Consider the following 18328-nt stretch of genomic DNA (forward strand, 5'->3'; position numbering starts at 1 on the left):
TTTCTAATACGAGGCTTAAACCCTTACACTTAACCCAATCTCACTTTTAAGGAAAATTCCATGGTGCCTCCTTCGCTACCATACCGAAAAGTTTTTAAGCCATTGGATGCCCAAGATTACATCTTGGCCATCCATTTTAAATCTGAAATAAACATTCCACTTAACCGGTTGTGGCCTTCCACTCTCGTCTCCATTCATTTCTTCCTCCATTCTCACTAATTTTGGGTTTAAATAAAATAAATATAAGATAAAAATAGAATTAAAAAAAAATTGAAATTGATATAAAATTTGAAAACATATTTATTAACAAAAAAAATCATTATAGATCATAATTACATTATTTTATTTTTAATAAATTATTAAATATTTAAATTCGAGGTAAAAATGAATATGATAATATTTTAATATGAAAAAAGTATTTGTGTGAAATTCAACATTTTGATAATTATATTTAAAGCTTAAGTAATTAGATCGTCCTAATTTTGTTCGTACTCTCCAAATTTTACATTTTTTGAATTTAAGATTTTTAAATTAAATTACAATAAAATAAATTACTAATATTTTTTTTGAGTTACTAATGATAATATTTTCGAAAATAAATTTATAATTTAAAAAAATTAAAAACTAAAAATCGATATGAAAAATGCGATGAAGGTATCAAACATGTATTTATCACATTTTGCCTACATTCTCATTTTTTAGGTACCCTTCCACAAATTTTTAACATGTATTTAAGAAAAGTACTTTTGGGTACCATAGAATGACCATCAATCAATTTTGTCTTTCACAAATTTTTGTGTAGCTTAAGTTAATTAATATATCAATCTTATTTTGATATTTTATCATTTTATTTTCTGGAATCGATACGTTTATTCACCTAAAAATGTCATGAACCTGTCAAATAGTTACTTATAAATTAATCAAAATGGGTAATAATTTACAGACTTGAGATGACACCCAAAATTACTCAGAAGCACTTGTGAAGATTTTCATTCAACCCAGCATACTTGTGGACATTTTCAGATTAACTACCAGGTCCCGTGTCACTTGAATCATGTAACCAAGACTAGTCACTCAAATCATCACCAAGAAAATTGAGATCGGTATCATCATCAGTAGCAACACCAGCAGAGGCAGGATTGACGATATCCAAAGGCTCTACACTGGACAGAGTCACCATCTCCAGCGACGCCTTTCTACCATCTGCTGTTCCGTCTTCATACTCCATCAAATCGTTCTCGTATGCATCAGTGTGATCCATTTCATTATAAGGTATCTCCTGCAAAAGACCCACCAGGACTTCCAGTCAAAATTCACCATCAGTAAGCATAAAGATTTAGAGGAGAGTTGGACTCATGTCTGGGGTACATCTCCCAGGCTATGAAAATGAAACTAGCAGTCATCTACAAGAGAGAACACTACAAAGGTATAGTAATGTTGAAGTGCTATCAACACTATCAGGAACTTTAGAAGGGAATTCAATTATATAAACACATGAAAACTGGTTATAGGGTTTTGAAATGGAAAGCCGCTGGATAAGAAACAACTCAAGTTGAAAAAAGGAACTGCATATTCCTGAGTGAGAGGATGTTTTTTTCCCCTCTTCATCATGAATTCTGGGAGGGTGTTGAAGAAGACTAGCCCATTTCCCAGAAACCTTGTTCACTAGATTTACAACACCTTTCTAATTAGAGAGACTAGATATGCTAAGTAATGCAGAGTATATATGTGCATGACATCCTTCAGTTAGCCAACTCAACCACCTCGTCCAGCTATCGACTGATTAAACTCTTAACTGTTGAATTAAACATTGTCCTATCACTAGGACTTCAAATAATTTTTCTGGTAACAAGAAAGTAAGCTTGAAAGATACCTCGTCCTCTTGCACAGTGGGGTTCTCTGCCTCTACAATCCAGTCATCTAATAAACTTTCAAGCAGAATACTGTCAAGGGACATCACGTCATTAGACCTTTTGCTCAATTGACGTTCTCTAAGTCTCAAGTTGTAGTGCACATAGATGAGGTCGTTTAATCTTTTCTGAGCCAGACGATTGTGACTTTCACGGTGGATCTGATCATATGTACTCCAGTTATGCTCACAACCGAAGGATGAGCATGTCTGACTCAATATGCGTACAGCTATTCGTTGCAGTTCTAAGCAATTTATCCCATGTTGTTGCCACCATGCAGCTAGGAAGGATGAAAAAGCACTCATCAAATACAAATTTATAACTGGTAAACAGTGAAGGTTGAGTTTGTTCAACATTCTATTGCCATCACCTGGATCCAGCTCTGTTCTTGTACTAATTGCCAATTCCGTTCCAAAATCAGCTTTTGCAGAATTAAAATCAGAAATCTGAAACAGTATAAAGTGGCATTGGAGAAAAAAAAAGAAGAGATTATTCCTATTGGAGTGAAACATTTATGCCACTGATAATCTCATAAGGAAAGCTTTACCTGCATGGATGCAGAAATCCTTCGCATATTGTCAGGCTCCAGTCGAACAATGCACTCATTCAGTCCTCGCACCACCTCTGGATGCTACAATTACAAAAATTAAAATATATATCCATTAGGATTGTACAATATAAAATTCCAATCCACATATCATCACTGTTTCTCCTACCACTAAGAAATCGGAACGATATCGGTATGATGGATTCAAGAAGTAGGCAGCCATATATAGAGGGTGGTGGAACAATGAGCTCCAATGATTGTCTATCACGGCCCAGAAAGGTCCATATTTACGAGCATCATCACCATGAGTGGATCTGATAGCAAGCTTCGCCCTGTACATGTCGTTATATATAGATGGCATTGATAGACTTTCAACACTATCTACTTTTTGAAGCACTTGCACTAATGGGTCCACTGATTTCCTAACATACTGCACCTTCTTCCAAAATGTGGCATTTAATACAATTTTTTCCACCTCTTTACCTTTTTCAGACTTCGAGAACCGAGATGAAAGCCATTTATTTGACTGGAACAGTCTTTTAAGGCCTATCCTGTGGTCCAGCAAGCTTTGCAAAGTAGCAAAGCTAGAGGCACATCGACTAACGGCTGGCCTCAGAAGTTCCTGTCCCTGGGTAAATTCCTTTTTCATAAGATTCAACAACCAAATTCGGTTGTAAATGAACTTAGTGATTTTTTGGCCTTTCTCCATGCATTCTCCTACCAATTTTATCCCGATGAAATCTTCAAGCATCTGGTCAATACAATAGGCTGCGCAAGGGGTCCAGAATAAACTCCGCCTCTTCTCTTCAAGCATCTTTCCAGCAGCCTTATAACTGGGAGTGTTCTCAGTGATTACCTACAACAGAAAGTTGGGGAAGAACATGTTATTCAGAAGGCATCAAGTCATATTTAAGAATTAGAAACAAGTTGTAATTTAAGACAACAAAAAATAGTTAAGTACCTGAACTACATTTTCCTCGCCCATCTCTTCCACCACTTTGTCCAGCAACTTGAATAAATTTGTAGCATCATCTACTATATCTGTGGCATCAACTGAAGAAACAAAATATATACCGTGTGGACAGGAAACCAAAATATTGATCAGTGTCCTACCCTGTGCATCTCTCCAACTATCTGCCTTAATAGAGCAACCAGTAATTGCCCAGGATGCCTTATACTCGGCTAGATAGTTCTTAATGGTCGCAATTTCTTCCTGTAGAAAACGACCAGATATGAGTTGGGTTGGAGGGCCTACCAAACCCTGTCCATACTGACCAACCAACTCCAGCATTTTATGGAAGTATGGGGAATTTGCTGCATGTAGAGGAACTCCAGCATGATAGAAAAATTTGCAAATGGCAGAAATAACTTCCTTGCGGGTTTTCTTACTGGATCCTGTTTTTACTTTTACTTGCTTGTAAGAAAGTGCCTTCTGACTCTTTGGTGTCTTTGGCACAACAGAATCCAATCTTGATCTTCTTAGTGATGGTTCAGAACCACTACCGGGGGAAATACCCCTAAAAGTCTTCCTCAGGTCTTTGCTCAATCTTTTCTCACCAATTATCAGATTTTCTTTGTTCATGCGATGTAGGGCATCTTCATCTTGCTCATCCTCTTCATCGTCATTATCTGAATTCATATAAAAAGCTGATATCTCCTTAGCATCAGGTCGCCTGTGCCTCCTCCCAGTACGATGCCATTTCATATTCTCTTTTATTTTAAGATACACTTCCTCAGGAGCATTTTTACAAGGTGCTACTTCACCAGGTATTCTAGCTAGATGTTGCTTAAACCGATTAATGCCTCCACTGACTATTTTCTCACAATAATTGCATTTTACCTTTTTCTTCCTCTCATCCTGGGCAACACCATGTTCCCAACCGGGGTCAACATATCCTAATGACCGAAGAGGGGCCAAATTTATAACCAAATTCCTGTCACTCATCAATTGCTTTCCCTTGCTTCTGTAGCCAGCATGCTCTTCCTCCTCCTCCTCATCATCATTTTGGTGGAAATTCAAATATGTATGTCCATCATCTTCAGATTGCCTTGGTTTCTTATTGGAACGGCATCCTTCCAGATTTTCTCTCATTTTCAGATACACTTCCTCTGGAGCCTTGTCACAATATGTAACTTCTCCAGAAACCCGAGCCAAGTGTTGCTTTAATCTGTATATCCCACCACTAACTATCTTCCCACAATAATTGCATTTGACCTTCTTCTTCCTCTCATCTTGTGCAATGCCGTGCTCCCATCCAGGGTCAGAATATCCAGGGGAGCGAAGTGAGGTCATCTCTTCAACCATGCAGCAACTTGTACTATATTGGTTCAACCCTTAGCTGATCCAGCTGCTGGGCAACAGGCACAGGGAATATAATGCATAAGATGATATAACAACTGCTCTAATATTTATAGCAGCTTAAAGAACTTCACATTTCTGGAATGCATGGAATTCAGAAGAAAATAAAGGTTAAATAAATTCAGTAGATTACAAATATTTTTTATTGATATGACCTCATAAACCGAATTGCCTCTTCAGCTTTGATGAAAACCAACACGAGCAACCAACTGGAGTGCTCTTCTGGAATTTCACTTAGCTCATCAAGACCGTGTGATGGAATCCAGTTTCAATATTCACTACACGCCATGATCTCTCCTCAGCTCTATCATTCAATTCACTGCTAGTGAACTCAAAACAACTCTCAAATACCACAAAATTAAGCCAACTTTGAGAAACAAGCTTATCTGCAGGCGCACTATACACTGCAAGTAAGCATCCGGAAGCTCATTCCTCAATCAATTCAAGATCTCCAGATTCTACATCTTGAATTAATCTCGAACTCACGACTCCACTCTCCCAATTCCCAAATATAACGAAAACATAAACCTACTAATAAAGAATACAGTATAATGCCCAAAATAAACTGCAATAAAATTAGTAGAATTCACAATCGATTTTCTTCAGAAGATGATATTTTTATGATCGAAATGAAATCCAACTGCGGAAAAAAGAAGGAAAATTCACAACCAAAATTTGAAATTGAATACAAGAGATTAGCAGACCTGAAAGGTTGCGTCTAAGCGATTGCATCCGCCACGGTGGTCACTGTGAAATCTCTGAATTTCGTACCAATCAGTCTCCAGCATTTGATTTTGAGCATCATTCTTCTATGTATTTGAAATGAAATTCAATAACTGAATTGATATTGCGATGTTGTCAGAGCAAAGCCTGATGAAGAGACATTCAGAAATCGCCTCAGAGAAGAAGAACGGGTTGAGATCGTTGGAATCGCGAGTCGCGAGTGGAAAAGCTGGTGGGTTCACAACTCGACTCGCCGTGTTTTAGGGTTTCTGTACACAGCGTAACTTTTCGGATTTATTATTTTATTTTTATTTTTTACCGCATTAAAAAAAATAAAAATTAGGCTTACGGCTTACCAACCCCTTTCCACAGCGTCGCGCGTGGTGAAATGTAAGCAATCGTCATAATTTCTTACGTATATTCTTCATTATTTTTTTATTATTTCTTATAATAATTTTAAAAATAATTTTTTTTTATAGAAAATTTGTCTTTATTTGAGAATTTTTAAAATATATATTTAAAACAGAAAAAAAATATTTTCACTTAAAAAATCATTTTCAAATAAATTCTATTTTTTAATTGAATAAAGTCTTCTATATCTATTTAAATAAAAATGAATTATTTTATTTTAATAAAAAGGATTCATTGCCTATATCTTTGGCTGGATCGGGGCCGTCAATTCACGTGAGAGTCACAGTATGATCTGCTCCACAGAGCGTGCATACCTGAAAATTCAAAATTGTTAATTTATTAACCCAGTGAATTGACTCGGGGAGTTTTGAAGCAAAAGCAACCGGCACCTCTGGGCTGTGTTGGGTTGGGTGTTGGCCATGACGGATGATACAGTTGGTTGTTGGGCTTGCCCTTTGCTCGACTTGGGTTACTTGTAATGGGCTCACTCCTTAGCTTTGGGCCCTATAATAGTGGACGCAACTTGGACTTACGTGGTACTCAGTGATATTTGAATAGAACTTTTAAATATGAATTTCATGCTTTCGAATATAATTTGCTTATATTTTGAAAAAGTTGGTAGAAAATCAAGCTTATCCCAAACAAACCCTTATGTTATATATATTTACGTTATTGACCTATTACCTAAAAATTTGAACTTAAAATCAAATACTACATTATGATAATGTATACAGAAATCAGGTCAACTGTGATCAAAAGCAAATACCAAGTGGTTGACCCTTAGAAATGGAAATGAGTTGATTTCGGAGAATCAGTGGAAAGGATATAGAGAAGCAACTGCATCTCTAACGACCATTTACCTCTAATCCTACAACAGTTCCCAACCTCTGTTGGGGGGTATGGATGCCCTAAACTTGAGGTCCATTTCCTCGAGCACAAGTCTCAAGCTACCCAAATATGGAACACCCTTGTGTGTTTATATACGTTGGCCTAGCTTCTCCAGCTTCAAACTAGAGAAAAAAAAAGAAAGAAGGCGAAAATCAGGATGCAAGGAGGCAAGGTTGCTGTAGGAGGGATATCCATTATCCTTGTGGTGGGTGTGGCCATTGGCCTTATTGCTGGTTTACACGGCAGAGGTGGCCACAAGTCAACTGATGGGGACGACGAGAAGGTCCTCTCCACCACTACTAAGGCAGTGGCCGCAATCTGCTCGCCGACGGATTACAAGCAGCAATGTATTAGTAGTTTTCAGACGCTGGCCAATAACCATAGCGCCACCCCGAAGGATTTCCTCATGGCGGCCATTGATATCACCATGAAAGAGGTGAAAGAAGCCATTGGAAAGTCGGAATCAATCGGGCTGGCTGGGAACAGTTCTGGTAGGCAGAAGATGGCTACAGAAGATTGCCAGGATTTGTTGCAATTAGCCATTGGTGAGCTTCAAGCCTCCTTTTCAATGGTGGGTGATGCAGCAATGCATACCATCAATGACAGAGCGCAAGATCTCAAGAACTGGTTGAGTGCTGTTATTTCATATCAGCAGTCATGCATGGACGGGTTCGATGAGACACCGGAGGTGAAAAGCGCAATTCAGAACGGGCTTCTGAATGCCACTCAGCTCACCAGCAATGCCCTGGCCATTGTTTCTGAGATTTCTGCAATCCTCACCTCATTCAACATCCCCTTGAACTTCACTTCAAGCTTCAGGCGACTCCAGGAAGCCACTGAGGAAAGTGACCAGTACCCGTCATGGTTTTCGGCTGCAGACAGGAAACTATTGGGGCGTGTTGACAACGGCAAAGTGACGCCTAATGCAGTGGTGGCATTGGATGGGAGTGGACAATATAAATCCATTGGTGCAGCTCTTGCTGCCTATCCTAAGAACCTCAATGGGAGATATGTGATATACGTGAAGGCCGGGATTTACGACGAGTATATAACTATTGAGAAGAACCTGGTCAATATTTTCATGTATGGAGATGGACCCAGAAAGACCATGGTGACAGGGAAAAAGAGCTTCCTCGATGGCATAACCACCTACAAGACTTCCACCTTCTGTGAGTTTCAGTCTCTTTTTCTAACTAGCTAATAACTCAGTAACCTAATCGAATCTGTTTTGGATGGACTGTGGATGTTGCAGCGGTCATTGGAAACGGGTTTATATGCAAGTCCATGGGATTCCGGAACACGGCAGGGCCAGAGGGGCACCAGGCGGTGGCTCTGCGAGTGCAGTCGGACTATTCAGCCTTCTTCAACTGCAGAATGGATGGGTACCAGGACACCTTGTACGTGCAGGCGCATCGCCAGTTCTACCGCAACTGTGTCATCTCCGGGACTGTGGACTTCATCTTTGGCGATTCTACTACACTCATCCAGAACTCGTTGATCATAGTGAGGAAGCCGCTGGACAACCAGCAGAACACAATCACTGCACATGGAAGAGCAGAGAAGCGTGAGACCACAGGGCTGGTGATCCAGAACTGCAGAATTGTCCCAGAAGAGAAACTTTTTCCTACAAGATTTAAAACCCCATCATACCTGGGCCGCCCGTGGAAGGCATACTCAAGGACTGTGGTCATGGAATCCACCATGGGAGACTTCATCCACCCAGCAGGATGGCTACCATGGATGGGCAACTTTGCACTTGACACATTGTATTATGCCGAGTATGCTAACAAAGGACCCGGTGCCAACACGGCTCAGAGGGTTAAATGGAAGGGTTATAAGGTGATCACCAACAGAAATGAGGCTCTTCAATTCACTGCCGGCCCTTTTATCCAAGGTAACGAGTGGTTGAGACTCACCGGTGCACCTTACTTCCTCGGTTTCAGGACCATGTAGAAAGAACACCCATTTCTGTGAGGAAGAATTGTAGGATGAGAGGATGGATGCTGCACATTCCCATTCCCACCTATTCTTATATCTAGTACTGTTAAGCTGTGAATCACTTCACACTTTTCTTTACCTTTTTGTCATTACTCGATTACCAATTTGTTGTAAGCGTCCTCTTTTTTCTCAAATAAAGTTGTTATTATATGAAAGAGTAGTACTTTGATATGCATTCTGACCTTACTATCTGGCTGTAAAACCAGTCTGCCTTATGCATGCATGTCTTCTTATGCTGGTTCATGCTTATCAGTTTCTCCCCCATTGCACCTTTCTTTCAAGTGCTTCATGGAGGAATTGCATGCATGGCCATCACTCCCTTTCTCTTAATTGCATCAAATGTAACACTGATCCAAGCATGCATCAAAAAATGATTTAGGGTTTTCAAGGAGTGTATGGTGGAGATGAACCAAACTCTAAACTGCAGTCAATATTGTAGTGATAGTCTACAGCACTGAAGTAAGCATTCCCCTGTTGATAACCAGTCACATCCTATAATACCAAGCACTACAAATAAAAGGGACCTTTATAAAGAAAGGAACCAACACACTGCTTACGTTAAGGTTTGCTTTGTACATTCATTAATTCATATCCGAACCTTAGTCAAGCCAAGATTCAAAGGGCTTACCAGCAAAAAGAAACGAAACGAAAAGAAAAAACACATTTGGGAAGGTTCGGTCAAATGACAAGCACCTAGGCAACAGAAGTTCCCGACATCATGCATCTTGGATGTGGCCGGATATCTATGAGGCGATGGACTCAATATCAACTATATATAACAAAAAGGTTTACCAAAAATGTCCAATTTACAAATTTGAAAATTTGCCAATAAAAGAATTAGGAAGTTATTGCACAAGTGAAAAACTAAGAAATTCACTAATTCATGCGAATAAAATTCTAAAAAGAAGAAACATGAATCCACTAGTGCCAAGTAATTGCTGTTTCCCATTGAACTGCAAGCATGCCATTCATCAAAGAGCTTGCAAAAATTACCAAAAAACAAAAAAAAAAAAAACGAAGAGAGAAGGCTAACAGAATAAATGTTGCTCATTAAACTTCAGATCTTAAAAAGTTACAAACATAAAAGAAATATTAGTCCTACTATGCATGTTTGTTAATGAAAACTTCGAGCAGCCCAACAAATTGCATTTACACACTTCCGTCAAAACAAATCAAGCAGGATGCAGAACCAATTATGACTTCCTAACAAGCATTCCTCTTCAACAATGCATCTTCAAACAGAAAATCAAACTTTCAATCTTGAAGTTGGACATTAGAGCATTGTCCTTTGAGCTATAAGCTAAAAAATCCTCATGAAGTACCTGCCATGTGACCTCATGATTTAGAAAAAAATGAAGTTTGGTATACTGTGAATTGAGATTCCAACATATCTTCCTATTCAAATTACTCACAATTATGGATGATAAAGCTTTTAATATCATCATATTTTTTGCAGCCCCTATCACTACATGTAATTCATGACTAAGCAGGGAATTTTTCAAGAACGAATTTAAATTAAGTAGATGAGCGAATGTTACAGAGAAATTAAGATATATGGTCATCCAAGAACAGCACCCATCAAAATAATAGGAAAAACAGTCAGGAGGTTCCTGATAATTTATGAGTCATCAAGCAATACACAACTCACAAAGCCTTATCCTAGACAATTGGATACAGCTACACTAATCCATTTTGCTCTAGCTACTGCTTCAAAGTAAATTGCTTATAGCCAAATAAGCTGATACAGATGCAGACTAACAAAGATATTAAAGAAAACTCAAAAGATTAAGAGATGCAAACAGAGAGAGAAGCAAGCACATAAGCAGCCATCCAATCATCAAAAACCAAAACCTAACCGATCCTTTGTTTGGTACATGCCTAAGTTAGTCACAAGATTTCACATCACGATCAACAACTGCATGACACAATAAAAGTAAATGATAATGGACAACCAAATTCAAGCATGGGCTTTTCTGATTTATTGAAAAGAAATTCTATATAATTGGAAAATTATTAAATGATCACCAACAAAATTAAGCTACATTTGGGAAACTTCTGAATAGCATAAAATGGTAGATTCATAAATGCAGCACTAGATTAATATCTTCTTAGATGTAATGGTTCTAAGAGCTTATACAGAACAATAATTGGATTTCCATTTGGAGATTGTTAATAATCTGAAGTGATTCTCCTGGTTTTAAAGGTTTTCCAAGCTGACGAAGTAAGTTTGGGAGCAAGGAGTAGCAAGGAGGAAAGCAAGTTCCTTATTGGCAAAAAGGCCAATATTTAGAGAAAATGGAGACGATGGAAACCAGGAAATACAGAGCACAGTAAAAGAAATCAGCTTCTTCATAACGTACAAAATGGGGCCAGAGAATAACATTGAATATGGCCGAGATAAAATTGAGAAGTTGAGTACAGAACAACCTATTCTAAATAATTTCTACAAGATTCTTCAGGGCATCCACCAAAATGAAGGGTAACAACTCAGAAAATTCACAGCAGCTAGTTGGCCTTACCCAATAAATCCCCCAATTCCAATATTCCCCCCTTGCTAGCCTTCATTGCCATTGTTGCTCTGTGGATGTTGCAACTGTTTTGAAACAGGGCGAACCGAAAATACACCATTGCTCCCAAAATTCTCCTCTTTTAATCGTTTTTGGGAAGAAACAGCAACAGAAGCATCAGGTATGGATTTTATCCTGTGATCTGCTGCCACAGAAGCAGCAACTCCTTTAGAATCCTTGTCCTTGGAGACGAGATAAGCCAGCCGCTCCAACGCCTCTCTGGCACGCTTCCTGGCGAGGGAAGCCTCTTTCACTCTCCTCTCGGCTTCGACTCTAGCCACAGCAGCAGCTTTTTTCATGGAGGCGGAAGCAATCCGAGAAGCAGCAACAAGGGCGAGAGCAGTGTCGCGGTTGATGGCTGAATTGGAATTGGAGTGGGCATTGGAAAAGAAAGAGAAGTTAGGGCTGGAACAGGGAGGACATTGGTAGCGAGCACCGGGGTAGGCATTGGCGGGGCCTCCGGCGCAGGCCAAGTGAGAAATAGAAGGACACTTGAAGCACGTGAGGCGCTGGTGAGAGGGAGGCGGAGAGTCGGAGTAAACCTCGAAGCAGACTGGGCAAAAGGAACCCGGATGATTCTTGAGGACGCAGGAAGGGCAGAGACGACGGTAGGTGCCGCGGTGGCGGACGTTGCAGAGGAAGAATGGGTGCTGGGAGCCGCAGCCACCGCATTCGGAGAGATGGTCTCGCTTCATCGGAGGTGGAGGAAGAAGAGCATCGGAATTTGTAAACTTTTAGGGTTTGTCAGTTGGAATTAGGGATTTAAATAGCAGGTTTGAAGGGAGAAGATATTGAACGGGTCATTACTCGTATCATATAGACACAAAACTAGATACAGTATTCACAAGAGAAAAAAAGAGCAGAACAGAGAGAAATGAGGAACAGGCAAACAGGCAGCAGGGTGAGGTCAACTTCCCAATGCCCAAAACTCTGAGAGAACACTGCTCTTCTCTGCTATCATGCTATACTCTCTTTTCTCTCTCTCTCTCTCTCTGTCTGCAATTTAATTCAAGTGGTTTGTCATTATTATTATCAATGATAACCTCATTTCCAAAATTTTCTCCCTCCATTTTTTGTATTTCATTGTCTATTTCACATGAGAGATATTTATGTTTTCATCTTTTTGTAAATTGTTATAGCATACCTAGAATTCAATTGAAAAGAATGAAGAATGAACTCTAGCGCAAGTTCAAAAACCCTGATGAGATCTGCTTCAGTGGGCAGGCTATGGTGTCTTTCATTGAACACTCACTCACCTGCATTCATCTCCTTGTAAGCCCCATTACACAATTCTCCATTTTAACAATTTCCTGATGAAAAATTCCAGACTCTGCATCTCAACATCAAATGCAAGGCTTCAATCAGTAGCAATGTATTCTATGATATCCCACAATCTGGAATCATCTGAAACAGTCACATTGGCAACAATTCTGAAACTCTTTTAACATTACCCACAAACCAACAGACCAAAATTCCATGTTTTACAGATTTATTTGAAAACCCTAGGGTAGGATGGTTAGCCTGTTTCCAATTTGGAGATTGAATCAACTCAATATTTGGAATTACAGTCTTCTAATAAAATTGATAGAAAAAGAGGAGACATAAATCAAATTCTAACAGCCTCAGCTGGTTCTCAAATCACTAACTGCCGTTTTCTGTATTGGTCCAAAGTACAAAAAAGAATCGCTGAAATGCAGGATGACCCAGCTTCTCCTTAGCCACTGATTAATCTGCCACCATAAATGGATCTATATCTCCAAGATCAGCAACAATAGGTTCCAATACTGTTGGATCCTCATCTTCTGCAGGAAAATATGTTGGGAATGGAAGTATTGAAGCATCAGGTTTCTTGTAAACAGCATCTTTTATAAACACAAAGTTCCCTTCAGCACCTGGGACCTGTAAAATATAGGACTTCAATGAAGATATACAAATTAAAGGAACTAAAGGGGTAAGAAATTTGGATGTAAAAATGTCTTATGTCCCCATGACAAGCTCCTCTCCCGTCACCAACTTGCCTCCCAGGAATTTGGCTTAATTCATCAACAGTTGACGTTAAGTTGAGAAATAACATTAGAAACCTTGATGGACCATACTTCTGAATGGTCCGGCTGAGACTAGTTGGTTTTCATTCATCCATCTAAAGACATATTCCTCTACCAATCACTAAGCAAACCAACATGGAGTTACCCTAAACCACCAGATACAAGTGTTTCACATGGGTGAAGGACAGCCTTGGGTCCTTTCATTCAAATTCAGATAGATAAAGAAGAAAATCACACCTGGCCTCTAACCCACATCAAGTTCCTTGTAGGATCTATTTTGTAGACCCATACGTTTTTAACTGTTCGCTGCTTCCCTCCCATACGACCAGGCATCTTTTTGCCTTTAAACACCTGTTCAGGAAAAAAACAGAAATGTTAAAACTGCAACAACCCAGTGGCAGTCCCAACATTGCAAAAAAATTTTGTTAACTAGTTAGAGAACCATATTGAGAGCATAGCTAGAGCAACCCTAAACTAAAAGATCTCCCTACTTCCTTGCTCCAACAATTCGTGCTACATTATTAACAAACAGTTCATAGGCGCACACATGCACACGCAGTATTAAAAAGATGGTAACACCAATACAATTCAAACCTTCGAGCACATTCCAGAAAATCCAATGAGCTACAATCCTGCAATTAAGTTTGCCAACTGCAATTCCTTCCAGACAATAAAATATGTTGACACAAGGAGGAATGTATTTGCTAGTTTTCTCAATCAACATAAAAACTCATATCTTTCAAGAGTTCGTAAAAAATATAATAATATCTATATAAATACATCATAAAAACAATAATACATTGTTAGCACATTACCTAATAAGTTAAACTTTTAGGTCAAATTTATAACTTTACATTGTATTTGATTTAAAGGAGGTTATGAGTTAAAACCTAACTGATGTTTTATTTCCTCCACCAATTAAACTCATGTGCAAGCCCAAAGAAGGTTGACCATGAGACATTGAAGCAGTGTGCTAGGGCTTTAGCCCAAGTCAGCTTAATATACCTTGTTACCCATTGCCTACCAGTTTACACATTTTAGGTCAAATTGGTAGCTTTATAATAAACAACCTAAATTTTACCTATTAAGAAATGAAAAAAATGGAAATTTAATTTATATGTCTAAAATAAGAAAGCTCAGATTTTGAGAAAAAAAATGACAGGCTTGAAAAACTACTAAGAAAATAAGTTGCATTCGAAGACGATTAGAGCAGAAATGTGAGTGAAAACCTGAAAACTCTTATGTCTATGTAAAGTAAGTTTGCAATATTTGCATGCCCAATCAATGACCATAAATTACACAAATTCTCAAATCATTTGACCTACTCAAGCTATGAAAAACAAATGCGATGCATGTCTTAATTTGAAATCATTAGTCTTATGATAGAGTGCTGTCCAACATAGTTTATTAATCTAACTTTTTATTGTGGAAATTTTTTGCATTGGACAGATCATTACATAAACAATCCATTATAATCAAGTTCTCTTCAAGGAAAAAATGAGCGTTAAATTCAAAGCAACAGTTCAAACATCAACCACTACTTTCAAGTATCATAAATGAGTTCTAAGGTTCAGCAAGCTAAGGAGTCATACGGACCTTCCCAGGAGCATCCCTCTGACCGGTAGAACCAATACTCCGATGTGATAATGATGCACCATGAGATGCTGGCATTCCTTTAAATCCCCATCTTTTCATCCCACCCTGGTTGCAGAAAACAGAAACAAGTTGTATAAGGGATGATATCACAAATGGACGCAACTTTTTCTCACTGAATTAAAGAGGATTTGAAACAGCAAAGTTCATAAAATTCCTTGATTATTTTCACACATGCCAGGTTTCGGCAAACATTATCAAGCAGCATGATGGTGTGGACACAACAATATTACCCTATGTTTGATGCATTTGCAATTCAAAATTATTGTGAAGTATAAAAATATAGTCATCGGTTAAAAGGATAGCAACCAATAAATAGCAAGGAAGAAAAGAAAACAGATAATATGAAAAAGAATTTGTTCTGAAAATGACTAAGCCACTTAGCTAACCATAAACCAAATTGATTTCTCTGCTACAAATACAACTTGAAGCAAAATATCCACTACAGAAATAACAATAAAAAGAAGATCACCCTATTTTTAACCACAAGAATTAGGATGTCTATCCACTGTACTCAAAATAGGAGTTGTGAGTGATCTGATATTAGATCTACACAGAAGTGATCCCTATTGATAAATGGCACATTTACATTGATTACCAAATCTAGGTAAAATTGGAGAACTTCCTGAGATGCTTATTAAAATGATACTCAAATGTTTGAAAATTTGTATGCACTGTATGGGATACTTTTTAGCAAAGAGGAAAGGAAAACAATAACAAGTAACAATAGAAGGAAGATAATTGAGTCTCAAGAGCAATTACTCACCTGAAAACCTTTCCCTCTTGTGATTCCTGTTACATCAACATATTGGCCCGGAACAAAATGGCGTACACCAATTGTTGTACCAACTGGGAGGAGTGCATCCTCGGTTACCGGAAACTCCCTTAATTTCCTCTTCAGGGGAACACCTTGAGCTCTGAAATGTCCCACTTCGGGTTTTGTCAAATGCTTGGCCTTTTTCTGCCCGCAACCAACCTAGCTACCACCAAGATACCACCAAGATAGAACACAACTATACAGATTAGTTCTTGCCCATCAAAATTTCCAAGAAAAATCCCTGAAATCCACTTTTGAATATGAAAATTTTAATGAAGAAATGAAGCAGAATATTCTCAAGCAGCATTCTTTCTTCGTCTTTGTTTTTTTCCCACGTTGCAGACATATAAGATTCAAAATACGGCTTTCATTTATTTTTCTTCGTTTTCTCATCAACCAAATCGGATTTAATATTCTCGAAATAAACAGCAGGCAGCTCAAAACTGACATTGATCGAAACAGAGGTATAAAGTGATCGATCATACCTGTAACGCATTGAGTCCCTCTTTCTCAAAGGTCTTGACTTGAGAAACGATATTATCATCCAGCCAAAGCACAGTGATGGGAACCCTAGCACCCCATTTGTCCCAGAGAGCACTCATCCCACACTTGACAGCGATAGCCCCAGTCCTCTTGGAATTGGGAGACATCACTCCAGGCTTAGGTACGATTATCCGAGGCTCTTCATCGATCAGAGACTCAGACCCGAATCTCCTGAATTGATACGAAGCTACTATTGCGGATGTTCTCGGACCAATAGAGAGAAATCTGAAACCAGAAATGAGGCCTCTGGATGCGGCCGACATGTTGGATAATCAAATCAACGGGGTTTCGGATCGAAGCATAACGCTGATGGGTTTGAAGAGGAGTTGCAGAGAGAAGCCGGAGAAGGGGCTTTAGTGTAGGGTTTTAGGACAGGAAATGATGCAGTGTGCCGTGGTCTAGATTGTTTCTGTGCAGACCTATCTCGTCGATGACACGTGTGATTCATCCAACAAAATTATAACTAATTTTTCCACGGTGGCATGTACCCACAAAGTCGGGTCGAACCGTTAGCATATAAAAAATATATATTTTTATTAAAAATACTTCGAGTAAAAATATTATTAAACATAATTGATGTTACGAAACACAATCAATGTTACAGGAAAAAATAATGGAAACAAGGGTTGGAATAAAAAAGTGACAAGTGATTTTTTCGATTTTTTGAAAGCATTGTGTTTTTAGAAACATTTATTATGAATGTCACCTTTACAATGACATTTTCCAAAAGCAAAAGTATTTTTTAAATTTTATCAAATATTAAATTTAATTTTTAAAAATATTTTTTAGTGATAAAAATACTTCATAAAATTACAATCAAACTAAATTTTAATCATGAAATAGAAAGTAAAAAGAAAACTCTTGTTGCGGGAATTCTCAAAGTTTAGAACCTATTGAAAATCTATATTATTTTAACCAAATACGATATATTTGAAATAACTCCAATTATCTTGACCCAAAAAAAAAAAAGACCCCAACGACTTAATTTGATTTATCTTTCTTCGTAAAAGAAAAAAAAAATTCTTTAAACATTATTTACTTTTTATAAAAATATGCGAAAAAAGCAACGAAATATTACTAATATTTCAATGATGGGTTGTTTTTTCGGTGAAAATATCAAGAATGTTTGCAAGCGGGGGAGGCCAAGCATTAAAAATCTTATATTTTGGACAATTGTTTAACCACTTACAAAAAAAATCATTTTTTAATATATTTATCTTGTTTTTATTTTTAAATAATTTTGTGAAATTTATCTTTTATTTTAAATTTATATTATCATTTTATTTTATATTATCCTTTTATTATTAACTACTTTTCATATTTATCTCATTAATCCTATTTTTAAAACTTACAATCATTTCAATTTTTAAATTTTGTTAAATTTATCTTTTTATTTTATTTTAAAATATTAAAAATATAATTTTATTCAAAAAATGCTAAAGTGTAAAAAATTAAAGAAATTCTAATATTTTATAAATTAAAATTAATTTGATAAGATAAATTATTAATATAATTTTTAATAATTTTAATTATTTAAATAAATTAAGTTGATAGGAAAAAAGCTATCATCACAAATTTATAATAAAATTTTAAAAATTAAATCTCAAGTAAAATATTTTATATAAATTGATTTATATTTTTATTTAAAATATAATAAAATATATTTTAATAAAAATAGTTTTTAATTTTTAAAATAAATGAATATAGATATATAAAAGGAATTTAAATTATTTAAAAAATAAATAAATATCACCTTTAATCATATTTATATAAAATAATTTTAATATATGTATTATTATTTATTTTATTATTTTTAAAAATAAAAAATTATTAATACTTTTATGAATTTTATCAATAAAATTTAAAT

At 37.1% G+C, this 18328-nt stretch overlaps 4 protein-coding genes across 4 annotated transcripts; 1 reads left to right on the plus strand and 3 right to left on the minus strand.

Annotated features, from left to right (window-relative positions):
- Positions 1-884: 884 nt before the first annotated feature.
- Positions 885-5340, minus strand: LOC100247647 (uncharacterized). Its single transcript, XM_019219946.2, has 7 exons — positions 4972-5340; positions 3419-4805; positions 2627-3313; positions 2458-2541; positions 2281-2356; positions 1874-2190; positions 885-1279 (listed from the first exon to the last, which is right to left on the minus strand). The coding sequence occupies exons 2-7, from the start codon at positions 4760-4762 to the stop codon at positions 1067-1069; spliced, it is 2721 nt and encodes a 906-aa protein (XP_019075491.1). The 5' UTR covers positions 4763-4805; positions 4972-5340; the 3' UTR covers positions 885-1066.
- A 1655-nt stretch (positions 5341-6995) lies between these two features.
- LOC100242515 (pectinesterase) lies at positions 6996-8980 on the plus strand. Its single transcript, XM_002274964.5, has 2 exons — positions 6996-8007; positions 8091-8980. Exons 1-2 carry the CDS (start codon positions 6996-6998, stop codon positions 8789-8791), a joined length of 1713 nt encoding a protein of 570 aa, XP_002275000.1. The 3' UTR covers positions 8792-8980.
- Positions 8981-11139: 2159 nt separating this feature from the next.
- LOC104879226 (uncharacterized) lies at positions 11140-12447 on the minus strand. Its single transcript, XM_010651385.3, has one exon. The coding sequence runs from the start codon at positions 12096-12098 to the stop codon at positions 11391-11393; it is 708 nt and encodes a 235-aa protein (XP_010649687.1). The 5' UTR covers positions 12099-12447; the 3' UTR covers positions 11140-11390.
- A 374-nt stretch (positions 12448-12821) lies between these two features.
- Positions 12822-16851, minus strand: LOC100257955 (large ribosomal subunit protein uL3m). Its single transcript, XM_002268621.5, has 5 exons — positions 16404-16851; positions 15868-16077; positions 15045-15149; positions 13686-13799; positions 12822-13302 (listed from the first exon to the last, which is right to left on the minus strand). Exons 1-5 carry the CDS (start codon positions 16722-16724, stop codon positions 13129-13131), a joined length of 924 nt encoding a protein of 307 aa, XP_002268657.1. The 5' UTR covers positions 16725-16851; the 3' UTR covers positions 12822-13128.
- Between the last annotated feature and the right edge of the window lie 1477 nt (positions 16852-18328).

The sequence above is a fragment of the Vitis vinifera genome, chromosome 5 (genome assembly GCF_030704535.1).
Source record: "Vitis vinifera cultivar Pinot Noir 40024 chromosome 5, ASM3070453v1".
Lineage (NCBI taxonomy): Eukaryota > Viridiplantae > Streptophyta > Magnoliopsida > Vitales > Vitaceae > Vitis > Vitis vinifera.

What these genes read in the sequence shown, in the direction of transcription:
- LOC100247647 (XM_019219946.2), bottom strand. Translation starts at nt 4,762, where the DNA reads ATGGTTGAAGAGATGACCTCACTTCGCTCCCCTGGATATTCTGACCCT. An exon ending in GCGAGGAAAATGTAGTTCAG is followed by an intron (nt 3,314 to 3,418) that starts GTACTTAACTAT and finishes TTTCTGTTGTAG; the next exon opens with GTAATCACTGAGAACACTCC. An exon ending in AAGAACAGAGCTGGATCCAG is followed by an intron (nt 2,191 to 2,280) that starts GTGATGGCAATA and finishes CATCCTTCCTAG; the next exon opens with CTGCATGGTGGCAACAACAT.
- LOC100257955 (XM_002268621.5), bottom strand. Translation starts at nt 16,724, where the DNA reads ATGTCGGCCGCATCCAGAGGCCTCATTTCTGGTTTCAGATTTCTCTCT. An exon ending in AGGGACTCAATGCGTTACAG is followed by an intron (nt 16,078 to 16,403) that starts GTATGATCGATC and finishes GGTGGTAGCTAG; the next exon opens with GTTGGTTGCGGGCAGAAAAA. An exon ending in AGAGGGATGCTCCTGGGAAG is followed by an intron (nt 13,800 to 15,044) that starts GTCCGTATGACT and finishes TTTCCTGAACAG; the next exon opens with GTGTTTAAAGGCAAAAAGAT.
- LOC104879226 (XM_010651385.3), bottom strand. Translation starts at nt 12,098, where the DNA reads ATGAAGCGAGACCATCTCTCCGAATGCGGTGGCTGCGGCTCCCAGCAC.
- LOC100242515 (XM_002274964.5), top strand. Translation starts at nt 6,996, where the DNA reads ATGCAAGGAGGCAAGGTTGCTGTAGGAGGGATATCCATTATCCTTGTG. An exon ending in CTACAAGACTTCCACCTTCT is followed by an intron (nt 8,008 to 8,090) that starts GTGAGTTTCAGT and finishes TGGATGTTGCAG; the next exon opens with CGGTCATTGGAAACGGGTTT.